We start from the raw sequence: 18,445 nt of genomic DNA, 5'->3' as shown, positions 1-18,445 counted from the left end.
TGTTTCACTTTATTTATAATTATGCCTGACTCAATGTTACACCTCATTGATACATTAACTGTGCTATGCTGACTGTAATTCTGCTGCTCTATAAACATCTATAAACATCTAATCCTAATGCATGTTGACAGGTTCTGTTAACAAACCAATTAAACTGTGTATAAAACAAGCAGTGTTGGTCATTTCATTATGGTGGCTGCAACAAATTCCACAGGGCCCTGAACTTGGGGCTTCGACCAAGAATCGACTGGAAATCCCAGCAGTTTTGTTTCAGGTGTAGACTGCGCTGTCATTTCCATATTGCGACGCAAGCAGAAATTTCTGAATAACTGTATATTTTTGGAATTTTTTTCTAGGTAAATAGACTATTTTGATATAAGAATATTGAAGATTTGATGCATCAGATATTTCTAACAGCTAATACGGGGTCGGATACCGTAACGTCATTACAATGTTGTAATTTTGATAACCTAGTTAATTTTGGGAGTTCCTAAATGCCCAAACATTTTTGTTTTTAATCCAATACATGTATTAGGTATAAGTAACAATATGTGTCAAATTGTTATATATATATGTAATAGGCTTTTGTGTAAAGTGTACATAACTGAAAACATACCACTATTTTGAGCCTGGTTTTACCTTCAAAATACACGAAAACCCAGTAGCTTCCGGGGCCTTCGCCCCCTGGGCCCCCACCAGGGCTTTGCCCGGGACCCACGGGGGGCCTCAAGGCGGCCCCCAGACCCCCTGCCTCAATAATTTTATCAACGCCCCCCCCCCCAACTACAAATCCTGTATTCGCCCCTGACAATGATTACCCAATCTATTAAAATACTAATAAATAGAGAAGACAAATAATGCTTGTGACATGTACGTAGTTTTTTTTTTTTATATATCTTTATGATAAAGCAGAGAAAAGCAAAAATAATAAAAAAAAAAAAAAAAAAAAAAAAAAAAAAAAAACCCACAAAAGACAAACATGGAACTTGCATCAAATTTACTTCCTGTACATGTTACCAAAAATCCGACCGAATATGCGCCTTTGTCACATTTAATTAAATTTACTGAAAATAAAAACCGTAACACCATTATTTTCCGCTTATTTTTATTGAAGTTTCTCCTTTTTAAAAAAAAAAAACAAAAAAACGTAAACTTTCTCCGAGAGAAAAACTGACTTAAAAATAGGGATTTTGAATATTATTGCATCGTAGGGAGAAGTAATATTCATTTCTGTAAATAATATTATTAAATTTTACGTTACATAGCGGTGTCTGTATATATCAGGAGTAAAATTTAGACGCTCACTTATGCATAAATTCCCCCGATGATCTTAGATAGCTGATTATTATTTTAAGGAGGCCGACTTTAGTTTGCATTGCGCATGTTTTTGCGCATTCTAATATAATACAGTGGATTTATACTTCTTATGATTTTTTTTCGATATCATTTATAAAATTGAACACAATAAACAAAATACAGATAAAATTATTTAGATTTTTAAAGGAAATTTTTATTTTTAACACGATTTTTACGTTGTGTGGTAGGGGAGCATTGCCATTGCGCTTTTATGACGTTATGATAAAATGAAGCTTTGTAGGAGTACGTTATAAGAAATAACATAAAAGAAAAAGTAAAAATTGTACGCTTTTGAAATTTTATATACAGAATGATGCTATCCTTGAGGACATTTTCCTCATTTTTTGAATGAATCCATTTCTACCAATCATCATTCGTGATGATCCAAATATATAGCAAAATTTGGTGCATTTTAATATTTTGAGATGGCCCCCACTAAATACCAGACGGTAGAATTTTGTGTTTTTTACATATAAGGTAGGAAATGATATTGCTAATCATTTATAACAATTTAAGAAAAAAAGCTATTGTAGTTTTTTTTTAAACTGCTTTGATGTGCGGAAAATGACAGTTTCCTAAATATTCCTATAGTAAATGTACCTCTATTTTGAGATGGTCCCTAAAAAGAACCAGACGGTCGATTTTCATGAACCTTCGCAAATAACCTAGAGTTGGTTTCAATTACATATGGTTAAAAAATAAAGAGTTATGCTATTGTAGTTTTTCCGCAAAAAAACCCAAATCGGCCTCCTTAAATGTTCAAGTCTACTCGTATTATCAAATAATATCAGCCCTGAATAAATTTTTTATAGATGCCATCAATTTTGGCTATTTACCAAATTTTGACAGCACGAAACAAATTCAAACTTGCACATAGTCTTCAAAAAATTAGAAAGATTTATTTACAGAAGTTACGTGTTTTTTTATGCACGTTTTTACTTACATTTCCTTACATGAATCATGAGTACGTGTAATATATAACAATCCAAGCTACCCTGAAAAATTTAACTCGCCATTAAACTTCTCATTGTTTAAACCCCTGTCACACTGGAGCTGCGTCCTCACAGCGATCCCGCTGCGTAATTGAATAATGTAAAACGCCATGGTAAACGAACTAGAGTCTTCTACAGCGCCGTAGCAACTCAACGGCATCTTCGTTCGCCGCGGTGGGATATCCTAGCCTAGAACATTTTAGAACGCCATGCGACGGCGCGCACTTTGAACATGCACAAAGTACGCGCCGTGGCTCTGCGTTCCGATAAACACGCCGTAGAAGTGGAGTAAGGTCGCCATGACAGCGCCGTAAAGTCTCCAACAGCGCATGTGCACGCAGTCAGCGCGCAGAGCACGCTGTGGATGCGCGGTAAAAAATCCTAGCACGTCATGAGCGCTCGGCGGATACCCAGCTAGAGGGCAGTCAATCGCCAAGTAGAACTCTGTTGAAACGTAGTTGGGAGCTCTGTAAGAACGCCTTTCTGAATTTTTCTTGCGATCCTACGGCGATTCCATTAATTTTACAACGCCGTGAACACGCACTGGGAACGCACCTTTGTGTGACAGGGCCTTAAAGAGTTTTCAAAACAATTACACAAACTGTGTTCGACAAATAGTTTTCCTAAAACATTTTCTTTCTGTCTTTATACATGCTTTCAATCACAGCACGTTTTTATAACAAAAGCAGAAGTGAAATTTTAGTCATTAGTCATTATAATCGTTTGACACCAAATCACATAAATTTTCATCTTGCAGCAACAACGGAAGACCTACTCGTGGCTTTGCCACGAGCTCTGCTCTAGTTTTCTTATCTTGTTCTTTAAAATTGAAATAAACTGCATTGTTGGATATCTAGAGGAGCGGCCAGGGATGAAAAATGTATACTGAAATGGATAAAATATACATGTACGTTGCCTTAATCCTGTTTGTTGCAGCTGACTAAAAAAAAGAAACTTTTGAAATTGTATTTATTTCAAACCAGTGAATGAGTATTTAATGTTTCTCTCTAAATTTGGTTCCTTAGGTAAATTGTCAATATAATTTCTATTACTGTCCCAAATGAGAATTTCAGATAAAAGACAATCTGGAGGAAAAGGGGAATTCCCACTAAACATCCCCATTTTATGCATACATCATTTTTCATATAGATGCAGAATACAATAATCTGTTCATTAATTATTAATGTTTACAAACTAATGTCTAAAGTTTACAACCAATCGTGGTATAAAAAAGTATGAAATTAAAACACGCAATGTTATGCATTCTTATTCATTTGCATGCACATTTTTGTCAGATTTAAAGTATCTGCCCGATGGTTAACTCGCTCTACACTTTCTGCCATGATATCAATAAGTCAACCCGTTTCTGGGAACCGAGTTCTGGAAATTCTTTCCACTAATACTAAAATGGCATTAATTGTTCCATATCATCTATTACCTTTTTGTATCAATCGAAGTCCAATCCAAGGTATCGGCCTGCAATGGATAATGAACTCGTCATACACTACAACTTTTCGTTTATTAGTCAATCTGCGTTCTTGGTTACCCGGTTCTGGAAATTCCTATCCCATTTTCTCACCAGATTAGACTGGCAATGTCTGTCTGATATACGATAGAGACAGAGGACCAGTCAACTCACGTGGGCTGCGTTCAAGATCGTATTAGCTAGCCTAGCCGCTAGGTCGTAGATATCTAGGTCTACTGAACGAACTGCTATGTTAGCCGCTAGGTCTCAGGTTTGACGTTGGAAATATTCAACTAAAGACCAATTAAATCGACATAATTTGTTAATTTCAAGTGGAAATATACATGTTAAAATTCATTATAACTTAAAAGATGAACAAAATATCAATAAGTAAATAGATTTCATGTTTGTTACAAGTGGTAACTAAGGTGGCCATCTTGAATTTGATGCTTAGCATAAAATAATTAGGCTTTAAATATCTACGTAGCGGCTAGTTCAACTACAAAGCCCTACGTAGCAGCTACGATCTTGAACACAGCCCAGATATCATGATTCGCAAGCAAATGAGTATCAAAACTAAAATCGCCCACTAAAGAAACGAACTGACTCATTTTATGTATTCAACATTTGTCAAATCTTAACTTCTGTAATTATTTAATATCATTTAATTGCAAGAATATATTTTGATCGAGATTATCCATTACTTGGATCCGCCAAAGCGAGTCCACCACCTTACTCTCATTTTTGTTATTTCGGGCTTGTTTATCGAAAATGAAAGTAGGTTTTTGATTAAATTCACAAGAATAACTCATTAGTTAAAATTCAATTATACCTTACGGACATCATCACGCATTTGTTGAAATACCAAAGGTGTAAGCAAGTACTCCGGTTCATGCATTTTGTAGTTTATTTGCATAATGCCTTAATTTATAAGTATAGACTTGGGTCGGGTTTTCAACATATATAGATACTAGACTTTGACCCGTGCGTGCACGAATTGACATATAATATATGATATCGGACATTTACGAAATAGATACATCGACACGCCGTATTGTTGACATTTACATAACCAAGCGTTAAGCCTACAATAATGCTATTAATTTCACTACACTCTGCATAGAAATCTAACTGAAAAACCTTGAGACGGGCATTCACCACAGTTAAAACGCCGTATTAACGTAGCAAAACGTTGCAAAATCGCTCCGGAACAATTTTGGAGAAAATTAATGAAGCTGCATCGTAAATATTTAACAGTCAAATTATTCACAAAAAAAACATTTTGAGGCTGTAAAATAGCTTTCATCTAAAAATTTAATTCATAATAAAGAAGAATTCAACACTTGTCACCAACCTTTTTTCCTCGCTCTGAATGTACACACCATGTTGACATTCGGAACTCTTGGGATTTTTCATATTAAATGCACTAAGTTAGAGTTATCTCCCGTATTTCTTTTGATGAATATAATTATGACAAATTTTTGGTTTCATTGAAAATTTACACGTATTTGTAATATCCTTTCTGAGTTTATCCATACAAATGTCATATTCTGGAAACATAAACTAAAGAGCCTTCCGTTATTTAATGTGATGTAATGCGCATGCGCAAAATTGTAAAATCCAAAATATTAAGATGATTTCCGGAGGTTTTAGAGGAATTTTCTTTGATTACTAATTAGCGAAGCTATATTGAGAAAAAAAAAACAAATTGGTAATCTTCAAGTACCAATGATGTTTAAAATATATAAAACAAAAGACAGTACTCATCCGATTTCTCGGTATTAAAGCTCAAAGAATCGAGTCTATTATTTAGATATAGTAGTATAGACATGTAGCAAACAGAGCATTAAAACGGCATATATATGTAGCTACACCAATGCTATTAATGCGCCAAATTTCTTTAAGATAATATTTGAACTATAAATATCTTACTCAAGGTATTCAATTGCCAAATATGGTAACTGGTATGTATATTGTATAGTTAAATCATTCATTGATTTCACATGCATTAGTTATAGTGTTGATATTCTATATCTTTAATAACATTAAACTGTTCAAACTTAATAATAGCATATATTTCATGAAATATGTTTACTCATCAGGAGCGTCACCTAAAGGTTATCAGGAGTGTTCCAAACATCATTAAACTTCAAAGGCTTTTAATCAGTTGTTATCAGGATAAGCTGGATGGATCAGATACATTTTTAATTAAAGAAGCTTTAAAGAAAGGTAAATTTACCATTTTCATTTACTTACATTTTCTGATGATACAAGAGTGTATTTGTATATGTGCCAAAATCTTTATTTAACTCAAAACGCTATTGAGATCATTCTTTTTTAAATTATAGACCCAAAAAGTGATTTGAAGGAACTGGTATATAACTTTTTAGAAGCCTGGGATTGTGTAAGAGAAGACATAGCAGCGTTTAGTAAGTTTTTTACTTCTAAATTAATTTGTTATGAACACAGTTGGTATATATATATATATATATATATATATATATATATATATATATATATATATATATATATATATATATATATATATATATATATATATATATAACACAATCCAAATCAAAAAAGGAAAATCAAAATTCCTTTTTTTTGACCCCATTTTTTGAATCTGAAGCCAAAATTGACTCAAAATTGGAAAATGAGCCTGAATAATAAGTCATATTTAGTTTTCTGCTTCAATTTAACCTGATTTCTCTGTTTTTGATAAGTAAATGGACAAGACAGCTACCACATTAGAGGAACGTTCCTCTCTCAATTTATTTCCTCACTTAAAGAGTGCTACTATGTTAGAGGAACGTTCCTCTCTCAATTTATTTTCTCACTTAAAGAGAGCTACTATGTTAGAGGAACGTTCCTCTTTCAATTTATTTTCTCACTTAAAGAGTGCTACTATGTTAGAGGAACGTTCCTCTTTCAATTTATAAACTCACTGAAAGAGTGCTACTATGTTAGAGGAACGTTCCTCTTTCAATTTATAAACTCACTGACAGTGCTACTATGTTAGAGGAACGTTCCTCTTTCAATTTATTTTCTCACTGAAATAGTGCTACCATGTTAGAGGAACGTTCCTCTTTCAATTTATTAACTCACCGAAAGAGTGCTACTATGTTAGAGGAACGTTCCTCTTTCAATTTATTTTCTCACTGAAATAGTGCTACCATGTTTGAGGAACGTTCCTCTTTCAATTTATTAACTCACTGAAAGAGTGCTACTATGTTAGAGGAACGTTCCTCTCTCAATTTATTTTCTCACTGAAATAGTGCTACCATGTTAGAGGAACGTTCCTCTTTCAATTTATTAACTCACTGAAAGAGTGCTACTATGTTAGAGGAACGTTCCTCTCTCAATTTATCTTCTCACTTAAATAGTGCTACCATGTTAGAGGAACGTTCCTCTCCATATGTTACAAATATTACATCTGTTGCATATTCGGTTTTGAGGAGTCTCTCTTCTTCTCTCTCTCTCTCTCTCTCTCTCTCTCTCTCTCTCTCTCTCTCTCTCTCTAATATTGTTTACATCTTCTCAACAGATACTTGTAAATGAAGAAGTCGCTCACAATTTTAATTTTCTTTTGTAGCTTCACTAATACTACAGCTTATTCAGGATTTAAGAAACAATACCAGATCTGTTTTTTCATTTGTTGTACTATTATTTCAATGTTCTTAACTCAATGTTAAGAACAATGTTTTCAATGTTCTTATTGTCGTTAGACTTCTATTTCCGGTGCAAGGAATAACTGCCCTCTATGAGCAGAAATATACATCATTTAAACTGGTAAGAGGTATAGGGAACCAGTTTTCTGGGTGACGGAAATGGCCGAGTAGATACGATTGGTTTGCGGGGCTTACGTACATCAGCACGGGATGCTACGCAGTGATGAAAAAATATAGTGCGTATTCAGAAGCTAATATATAGAAAAATAAAATCGATTCTTTGCAAGAAAATGTCAAAAACTGTGATAAATTACTGTTCAAAAGGTATAATTTGTGATTTTAACATATCTTTTTTCAGGCAAGTATCCATATACAAGTCGTGTTCAGCTTTAATTCACATCATCTTCAGAAAGTACCATATATTTAAAGAAATCTGGCCTTCGATACTTTAAATTGATATTCATTAAACATAAACCAAAATTTCAATAAGGCTAATTTCCGCCTATGCTTGCACACAGTAAATTTTCTTAGAACCAAGCTAGGTTAGCGCTATTCAGTACTTTCAGTACTTTGATTATTTATATACCCGGTACTCTTTATGCAAGTTCAGCACATACGGTAATTTAACAACTATCAGGAAAAAACGCAAGAAAAAATTCTTTTAAAAGGGTGCACTTTGCTAACTCAGTTTCTAATAATAAACATTTAATTTAAATTGACCTACATATACATCGCTACAGTACGTATATTTACAAATGTCATTCGCAAGTACATGCATAGAAGTTGTTCTTTCATTAAATTACATCAACACCTGGCAATATAGATTGAGCATATTAGTTTAATATAATAAACTTCAAAAACAATCACCATTAATGGAAGCAAGCTGTAAAGAAAATTGCTCTCTCTTGAATTAAACAAAATAATCTCCATATAATGATTACTAACAGAAAGGTATTCATTAAAACACATCATGCACATATAATGATGAAAAATCAAAATTTTTAAATTCTCAAGTGAAAAATGTATTAAGTGCCTGAATGTTCAACTTTTTCTTTGTGAACTGATTTGGTTCATTTTTTGTACCAATAATGTTAGAAAAAGTATACAAAGTGACATACTTTTGGATGAGTTTCAGGGATCTTAAATTTTAAATACAGTTTTTAGCTTATCTACAATGTGGTCTGGCAAGATTTTGTCACTAATGTACTTGAAGCTACAGGCTACCCTGTTTCTTGGTACGCTGTCTGGAGAACATCCTTGAAATTCTGGATTCGGAATCCAATACGTTTCATAGTTGCCCATTAGCCACGAGACTTTGATGTTGTTCTTCGATACATCATTGATGATGCCCAACCATGGTTCTCCATTTTTCAAGTCCCTCTGTCTGATTGGTTTGATGGCCACAACAAGGCCAATGGTCAAACCCTCCTGTCCCTCCTTAAGGTCCCAATCATCAACTGATGTTTTTTTGGTAACTGGGGCTTCTAGTTCCTCTGTGGCATCTATTGTTGTTAAAATTTTACAATTAGTGTAATAGATAAAATGTATATTAAAGCTGAATACCACTCATAACAAGAGGCCCATGGGCCACATTGCTCACATGAGAAAAAATAGGTATGATAAAATCAGCTTAATGGAGTCATAATACAAACTATCTGGACAATGTACAATAATACATGTAGATCCTGTATAAATAAAATCCATTTCCCCCCTGGATATTCTTATGTTTATAATCATTAGTCCCTTTTCTAACAGGGTGATTTTATAGTCATACCACATGTTGAGTATTGCAGTTCTCAAAAAGATCCTTAACAATTGTTTATAATTGGGATTCAAACCTACATCAAACTCTGAACCTTCTTTTGAGGCGGAAGAATTGTCCTGTGGCCAAAGTCTTAACAATTATAAAGAATCATCTGGCTGATTAGTTTCTGAGAAGAAGATTTTTAAAGATTTACTCTACATATTCCTATGTAAAGCTTTGACTACCCCCCCCCCCCCCCATCCATTGTGGCCCCACCCTACTCCCAAAGGTGTCATTATTTTCACAACTTTGAATCTACACTACCCGAGGATGGTTCCACACAAGTTTCAGCTTTCCTGGCTGATTAGTTTTTGAGAAGATTTTTAAAGATTTACTCTATATGTTCCAATGTAAAACTATAACACCCCCCCCCCACCAATGTGGCCCCACCCAACCCCCGGGGATCATTATTTTCACAACTTTAAATCTCAACCACCTGAGGATAGTTCCACACACGTTTCAGCTTTCCTGGCTGATTAGTTTTTAAGAGGATTTTTAAAGATTTACTTTATATTTTTGTATGTAAATTTTGACCCCCCCCTCCCCCCCCCCATTGTGGCCCCACCCTACTCCAGGGGTTCATGATTTTCACAACTTTGAATCCACAGTACCTGAGGATGCATTCACACAAGTTTAAGCTTTCCTGGTCTTATGGTTCGTGAGAAGAAGTTTTTTGAAAATTTCTCGAAAATTTCTCGAAAATATCTCCCTTTGCATTTAATTTTCACAACCTTGAATCCCCTTAGGCTAAGGATGCTTTGTGTCAATTTTGGTTGAAATTGGCACAGTTGTCTTTGAGAAGATGTTGAAAATATGAAAAGTTTACAGACAGACGGACGACAGACAAAATGTGATCAGAATAGCTCACTTGAGCTTTCAACTCAGGTGAGCTAAACAGGCACTGTCCGCCACATTTCTCTTATCAATGCTAATCCTACAACCCCTTTATAATGGCCCAGATTGCTGAACATTTCAAAGTATTTCGTTGTAGAGGTCTCACCTGTGTGGGCAATTTTACATCTTGCTTTGCCTTTAACTTTTGAGTACCGTGTGTTTTTTACAGTGTTATAACTGCTGTAGCTTTTAACGCACTTTACAAGCAAAAACTATGTGGAATGTAAATATATGTATTTATGAGTGGTGTTCAGCTTTCAGACTGGTATTTGGAAACACTTATTACATGAACATCTAATTAGGCTTTTGCATGACTATGGTCCAATATACATTTATAATTATTCTATTGTAAATTTTTTGAAAATTGAAATTACAACTAGATATCTGAAAATATGTAATGGCCAACTCAGCAATAAACTAAAATTTGAGCAACTAAAGTAACTATAACTGTCCTGCACCCCCCCCCCCCCCCCAGTTGAGACTTAGATTTCAAATGGGAGCAAATGTGAATGAATTTCCCTAATTTGAGTCATTTAATAATGAAGACATGAAGGTTTTATTGCGACACATAAATAAAAGAAAAGAAAATCAAAAATGTCAACTTCAAAACTTCACTGTTAATGCACCATATTGAAAATTACCCCCCCCCCCCCCTTTTCAAGAATGAAAATATCCTTGCAAAAATGTTTCTTATCTCAGTTATCTAAGTCTTGACTGATACAATTATACTGTCTTTGAAAAAAAAAACCTGACATTTTTCTATGATTTAACTATATGTCTCTGATGTAGCTGCTGATGATTCATCCCATATGACTGATTTTAGTTGATTAGCTTGTTGACATGAATACATTGTCAGAATTTTCATAACTCTGTCATTTAAATGTAAATAAAGAATTTGAAAATTGCTAAAACACTATAGAATCACATCAATGATTTTGAATTTCATTTGCATGAATGCCCATTATAGGGTCACTTCATAATTATATTTATTTGACTTAACTAAGTTTAAACAGCTTATATTATTTAAGAAAAATGTACATGTATATAAATATTTTATTTCATTAAAATGACAAAAAATTTGGTTTTCTATAAAACAGTAAAACCCATGAACCAGTCAGTCTATTTTACAGATTATCAATTTTTCCTCAACACGATCCATCTTACATTAGCTCTGACAATGGCCCTCATGAGACAAATGATTTTGGCTGCACTTGTCTTTGATGATTCTTCTAACTCTCAAGAAAATGCAGAATTTATCAAACAAATATTTTGGATTGTGAGTTCTAAATTGTTCCATGCAGTAAGTTTTAATTTAGATGGACAGACAGATGGACGAGGTGATTCCAATATAACCTCACCTCCACTCTTTGCTGTTTGTAAGGGTATAATTATTGCTTAATGTACTAAAATAATTATGGGTAGTTTGCATTTTTTGATTTATCATATTCTTTGTACTTGGCACATATTGTTCATTAAGTCATAGACTAAGGATTCCTATCAATGAAAAGATGAACAAAGACAGTTACCCAATACACAAACATCAGTCTTTCTTAGTATTAAATTGAGTGAAATTTGAACTTCATAAGTTGAGAGTGAGAGTACACAAAACCTGAAAAATTTTAAGTACAGCACCGGGTAATTGCAATCATTTCTATGGTGTACCAGTTCAGTCTGATTTCGATATTCAAGGAAAACAAAACTGTCTTCATTCACTCTTTTGTCATCAAAATAGCATGTTATCATTATTGAATTATCTTACATTAGAGACTCAAAAAATAATTTCTTAATAAAACCAGTACTAGTAGGTGATTTGGGAAAATCTTACAAACTAAATTGGACATGCAATGTTTAATTTGTAATATAAGAATCCTATTTAAGTTCTTAAATAATGACAAACATACCAGAAAAGTTGTCTTACCTGTGCATGTTGTTATTTTCCTTTTTATCAGCTTGTCTTGCTTTTCCCTCATAATTCGACATTCCTTTGTCACTTGATTTAGTTTTTCCTGTATAGAAATTAAAGTGGAAAATATTGCCATTAGTCTTGATACATGTAATTCACTTAATTAATTTATAATTTGGCATTTGTAATGAAAATGATCAAGGAAACCTCACCTTTAACTGACATATTTCATTCCGCATATTCTTTTCAACCTGAAATCTTTGTGCTAGATCTTGTTTGATTTCATTTTTCTCCCTATTTGATGCCTCTAATGCTTCTTTTAGTTCTGCATTCTTCAACTTGAGGTCATCATTGCTCCTCTTCTCTCTATCTGCTGTTTCCTGCAATGAAAATGGTAGAATCTTTACATTGTTGTTATGTTGAAATTGTAATGACACTTCGTAGCCTCAGATTACTTAATTGAACTTTTTTCATTGCCTTTTTGTATAATTTATTACGTGTACTAAATTTTTTTTTACAAACTTTTCTCTTAAAATGGAATGTTTTAGAACAGGTATTTTTTTAGTTTTCACATTGATTTTTGTTACCTTTAAGGCTTCAATAAGTATGCTGTAATCTATGGCATCTTCTTTATCTGCTTTATCTTCCGATGGCTCGGCAATTGCCTGAAATCATTTCTTAGATATACCAAATCTGTAAGAGTCCTAGTTTGTTTTTGTTTTTCATTTTTTTTTGCAACAATTATTTACTTTTTACATAATATGACTTCACTATGATAAAAATTGAAGTTATCAATTCACCAATCAGATTTATAAATATATAATTTTTGTGAATACCTCTACTTCAGATGTTCCTAGTTCACATTCTTTTTTGTTGGAATCACTGCTGTGAACAAGTAAAAAGAAACAACTTATGAAAATTTTTTTTTAGAAAAATAAATCAATTAAAAAAAAATCACATTTTGTAAATTTCTTAAATATTATTGTCAACACAAATAATTGTACTTACCATTTGAACTCAGTGCAGAGAGAGACGAGTTGCTTGAAATTGATTTTCCCACTGTTATAATTCTTTAAGAATTTCAGCAGACTTTTCTCTTGTACTCCATCTAGTGGCTTCAACAGTCTTCCGCTAATTTTGTCTTTCTTTATTTCCATTTTAAGTTTGTTTACAAAGTCTAGAAATTTGATCCAGACCTCACTAGAAAGTTGGGCAAATCTCATTTCGAGTCTGAATCTGTTGTTTAGAGTTTTTCTCTATAAAAAGAATGTTGATAATTGATCCTCAGTCAAAAATGATTTGAAAACACATTGGATAGCTCCCTTAATGCATTTATTTACTCCTAATTAAAACATGATATTACGTCTTTCTTTTTTTTAACATCAGATGTATTTGAAGGATACTCACACTGACAGATCCCATAGCAAGCTGCAACCCCTCCTTCCATTCTGTTATCATATCTCTGCCTGTAGGGGTTGCTTTCGTTGTTGTATCTTGGACATGGGTATATCCAGCTTTTTCGAACAAAGAATATCTGAAGCAGCTTGCTCTGTCTACCAGATCAAGGTCTGTTCCAAACTTTCTAACCTGGTTGTGCTGATTGGCTACATATTTGGCCTCATCAGGATTTAAATTTGTGTACACAATACACATTCTTTTTTCAAAGGGAGTTGGATCAGCTGTTGTGGATATAATGTTCTGTAGTGCCTCTCTAGAGTGATTGCCTCCAATCACCTCAAGCGTACAGGACTCAAAATTGTCCTCCTTCATTTCGCCACAAACATTCACAACCATCAACTGAAAGTAGTTGCCTGGCCGTTCTGAAAATTCCCTCTCCAGTTCTTTGACATGTTTTATATCCGGTTCTCTCAGCAGATTGCCAAAGGAAGGCTGTCTCAATTTAGATACAGGGAGAACCATGTAACCTTACCAAAAAAATTCATTCCATTTTTTATTTTTTTACCCCAAAAATAATCAACCTTCAATTTTTATTTCTTATTTTAAAATCAAAATGCAAATAACATCCCTAAAACATGAAATGTATTTTTAATATGTATTAATTTGTCTAATTCTAGTCTTAATTCACACTTCACAGTGATTCAAGATAAACTGGATAAATTATAACATTGATGGAAATTGGACTGTTCATTACCTTTAAGTTTTTTCTGAATGGTTTCCACAAGAGCTTCCTTAGGAATATCAGTACGACTTTTCTTTGACATGTTACTCTCATCTTCTGTCATACCACTCATGTCATCATCATAGACCCCTACTGGTTCAGCTGATAAAGGTGAAGCATCACCCATTTCGGAGCATTCTTAATTAAAATTAAATAAAGATGATTGATAATTTAATCCATACTTTTTCATATATTTCATTAAATTTAGCTTTACTGTGTAAATTTTAAAGTATTGCTAGGTACAGTTATATATATAAAAGCATGCAGACACACCTGAAGTAGATGGTCTGTAAACTTCCTTATTTACTTTTTTCTGTGTTGTCAAATTAGTCAACTCATCACAAACTGCATCCTCTAGTTAATAAAAAAGCAAGTTATTTAGACGGACATTAAGAGAGTGGAAAATGTCATCATAGTACTGAAAATATACCTGCAACTACATATTCTTCATCTGTTTACATGACCCAAGTTATCATTAGAATAAAATGTGCATTAAAATGTTATCCTCAACACTCAACTTATTTAACATTGGCATCAATATCAAAGTCATATGAAATTGCATGTCATGTACCCAGTATACAACAATGAAATCCAATACCTTTGAATTCAAATGGATTAATCTTAGAGTAAGTTCTTCTTAATGTTGGTGGTGATTTGGTTTGCTCTGAAAGAGAAGAAAAGTTTTAATGTATATATACCTATTGACAAATAATCTATTATAAAAAATGCAAAAATATGTACCTAATTAATATTGCAGTTTGAATGTTGAAAGAACAAAAAGTCAAATTGCTCAGTTGATATTAGTTACATTGTAAATGTTGAACTAAAGTATTCTTTTTTGTGCATGTGGTTCATTTCTGATTATTTGATTTTAATACTTAAACAATAACTCTTTAAAATATTATAATCTCTAACAAATTGGAAAGCGTTTTATTTAAGCAACATTTCATGATCTTTTAATAAAACTTGTAATTTTATTTGCACTTTTAACAGACCTATATTTGATCAATTATGAAAAAATTTAAAAAAAAGTAATTACCGTATGAAAAAAAATTGAGCAATTTTCTTCATGGTAAAATGATATGCACTATCCCTTTAAATTGTTTATTTCAAAGACCAATGAAAAGATAACTTTTTGTTTAATGTAAACACCTCCTTTAAATATAAATGTATTGACCTTCAATTTATCATTAAATGAACTAAAAAAATCAATTTTTATTCTCTCCACCTCACTTATTTTGTATCAGAGATTATAAGAAATTTTAAAGTGGTAAATGCTCCATAAATGATTGCAAGAGGCAATATTTAACTTAGGTAATATTCAATGAAATCATGCATGGGTTTTTCGTCAAAAGGGGGGGGGGTGAAGGAATTTGCATGCTAATGAATTTTGATGCAAATGTGTAAATGAAGAGAGTAATTGCAAACTTTCCCCTCGCTACCAAATCAAACTATTGAGAATTAAATGTTAACTCAAAACTATTGTAAGAACCCCATTGGGACCTTTATCAAGATAGCTATCAAAGCATGATCTCTGAATAGGCCAGGACTCCTCTGAGCCACTGCTCTGCAGGCGATAAAGAAACAATAATTTTACACTGTCAAGCAAGTGTAAAGCAAGGATGATATATGAATGGATTCCAGTGATTGAGAGTTGGTTCAATCTCTGTTTTATCAAATTAATGTTCTAACCGTTTTGATTCAAGCTATCAAATCCCCACATTTAATTTCAAAAGCAAAGATAACCCCTCATCCTATTTGTAAATTAGAGCATTGTCTGTAATTAATCAAATGACTTTCAAAGGGAAAGAAATGTGTTGATGGATAAAATTCGAGTTAATCTATTATCTGAAATAAACTTGTTTATGCCTTGTGAACTACGGTATATGACCAGATCAATAGAGAATTTTTTTTCATTTTCTCTCAAATTTAATAAAAAAGGTACCAATTTCTTAAGTTACCTTAATAGGCTGTGATTATAAGTTATAGTACTAGTGGTGCATGTTCATCAGTCAGGTCCTGCATGTCACATGCAGTTTGTTTCACATGTACATGTCTTCATCTTTGTTTACAGTTATTAGTATAATTCCATTATGCATTTTCCCTTTTTAGTTGATTTTCATTTTGGGGGGGGGGGGGGTGGATGGTGGTAGATTTTTTTTTGGCTGACTTCTTGTTAATATATTGAAAAGAACAGGATAACACATTCATAAACGCATTTACTTTATTATATACATGAATACATAAAATTCCAAAATTAGTTCCCTAACTTGTAGATGTAAAACACTAGTAAGTGTATATCTGTAGAACAGGATTAGGAAATACATGTCGTAGAGTAATTTTAGGAAATTTGTACTTTAAAATTAGCTATTGATTCTTAGATAGCTGTTAAATTGAAATGTTTTTTTCTCATAATGTAAATCAGTTCATAATGATATTAATGCCCTGTATTTGCTTACCTAATCTTTTTTCTAACAAAAATTAAAACAGAACATAAATAATGATTTTTTTTTATATTTAACAATGACTTACACGAGCCTGCACTGTGAGCTATGGTGAACTTTATAGGCACCGTGATGATAGAACCATGTATATAACAGAAAAATTGAAACATTATAACACTGGGTTTGGGAAAATACTGGATATGTGTTGGCCATTGTCTATGCAGCTACTCAAAGTTAAATACCATCTAGTAATACATGTAATTTTGTTATGTATGGTGTATTAAATTCCTAAACTTTGTTTGTTTTTAACAATTCACATATGAATTTAAACTATTAAGCTAAATTCATTGAAACAATGACTCATAATTGTGAAACTATTACGAAAAGATCAGACAAGACATATCAACCCAGTTTAATCTACAATCAACAAAATCAGTAACCTAGGAGCTTATGCACTAGAGGTTATAGCAAGTACCAGAACTTAATTAATGTAAAAGTGGTTATTTACACATAAAGGAAATGAACACTATTAATGTGGTAGGTTTAAAACCCACTCGTATGTTACTGTAATAAATCTGTAACGGAATGGGAGAAATAATGACGGACCAGACCTGGTTTCGAACCCAGGCCCCCTGAACCTCTAGTCAGGTGCTCTACCAACTGAGCTATCTGGCACTGGGATTCGAACCGGTCTGATTGTCACATTCCTCCCCCCTTAAATGATCTTCGTCCCCAAAGATCACCCCAGGCTCTTCCCCTAGCAGGAGTTCACCTGTCAGTTCCAGGAGTTGGTCACGGCACCAAATTTAACGGGATGGGAGAATTAATGACGGACCAGACTGGGTTTCGAACCCGGGCCCCCTGAACCTCTAGTCAGGTGCTCTACCAACTGAGCTATCTGGCGCTGAAATTTGAACCGGTCTGACCGTCACTAATCAAAACTTTTATAGTGTTGTATTTTAATCACCAACCCGTCTATTTGATTACAACACTTATTGAAAAGAAATACTTAACCACCAGCAAGGGCAACCACTTTTACACTATTTTTGATTTACATCTCACAGCTAAATTTTGACATTTTTTAGTTTATAATACATCTTCATGGGATATTACATCAAAAATATGATATCTCATTTACTGCCTTAATACAGTCCCTGCATTTAGAGTCAATTTCGAAACTGTAACAATATATTATTCTTTCAATGATCAATATTTTATTTGTAAGCTTACCTGATTTTTTCAAACTTCTCCATCTTTCTACAAATGAATTTCTGCTGCTTAGATATCCAGTAAAAAGGCAGGAATATTGGTTGTCCTTTTCATGAAAATCTTCAAGGCGCATTATTTTGTCAAGGCCATTCATCATTATCTAAATAAAATGAAAATAAATAAGCTGGCTTATTCAGTGTATCTGAATTTTGTTTTTATACGTTTTATAAAATTTTATCAATCTTAATCAGAATGGATTCACTTGCATTATCTTCAGAAAATATTCTATAACAAAATTAGTATAAACTATAAAAAAGACTATATTTTTGAGTTTTAAGAAATGTATTTTTATTATACCTTGATGCATCCTTTATTGTTGGCAGCTGCAATATCCCATACTTTTCCAACTATGTTGCCTTTTTGTTTCATAAATACTGCATTTTCTGACTTTGAAATTGACCACATATTGCTTCTTCACTGAGAGTTATGGATGATGTGATACAGACATTCACACTAGGCTGGTCAAAA

The 18,445-nt window shown here is 33.1% G+C and overlaps 1 protein-coding gene and 1 pseudogene across 2 annotated transcripts; one reads left to right on the top strand and one right to left on the bottom strand.

The window, feature by feature from the left end:
- Positions 1–18,445, top strand: part of LOC128185245 (E3 ubiquitin-protein ligase RNF213-like) — a 209,364-nt pseudogene that overhangs the window by 161,258 nt on the left and 29,661 nt on the right.
- LOC128183889 (uncharacterized) lies at positions 8,001–18,405 on the bottom strand. Of its 2 annotated transcripts, XM_052853107.1 has the most exons (12): positions 18,275–18,405; positions 17,939–18,077; positions 14,863–14,928; positions 14,538–14,618; positions 14,238–14,402; positions 13,493–14,010; positions 13,094–13,341; positions 12,922–12,970; positions 12,673–12,750; positions 12,298–12,465; positions 12,101–12,188; positions 8,075–8,986 (listed from the first exon to the last, which is right to left on the bottom strand). In XM_052853107.1, exons 1-12 carry the CDS (start codon positions 18,380–18,382, stop codon positions 8,625–8,627), a joined length of 2,070 nt encoding a protein of 689 aa, XP_052709067.1. In that variant the 5' UTR covers positions 18,383–18,405; the 3' UTR covers positions 8,075–8,624. The 2 variants fall into 2 exon arrangements, with proteins under 2 accessions (XP_052709068.1, XP_052709067.1); XM_052853108.1 differs by lacking the exon at positions 18,275–18,405 and having other exon boundaries at positions 8,001–8,986; positions 14,238–14,616; positions 17,939–17,982.

The sequence above is a fragment of the Crassostrea angulata genome, chromosome 5 (assembly GCF_025612915.1).
Source record: "Crassostrea angulata isolate pt1a10 chromosome 5, ASM2561291v2, whole genome shotgun sequence".
Lineage (NCBI taxonomy): Eukaryota > Metazoa > Mollusca > Bivalvia > Ostreida > Ostreidae > Magallana > Magallana angulata.
Note: the sequence above shows the minus strand (reverse complement) of the source record. Positions and strands in the feature narration are given on the sequence as shown.

Excerpts from the sequence above, each read along its gene's own strand:
- LOC128183889 (XM_052853107.1), bottom strand. The coding sequence starts at position 18,382 with ATGTGGTCAATTTCAAAGTCAGAAAATGCAGTATTTATGAAACAAAAA. Across the intron at positions 13,342-13,492 it reads TTGCTATGGGATCTGTCAGT|AGAAAAACTCTAAACAACAG; the intron begins GTGAGTATCCTT and ends TTCTTTTTATAG. Across the intron at positions 12,466-12,672 it reads TACTTATTGAAGCCTTAAAG|GAAACAGCAGATAGAGAGAA; the intron begins GTAACAAAAATC and ends TTTTCATTGCAG.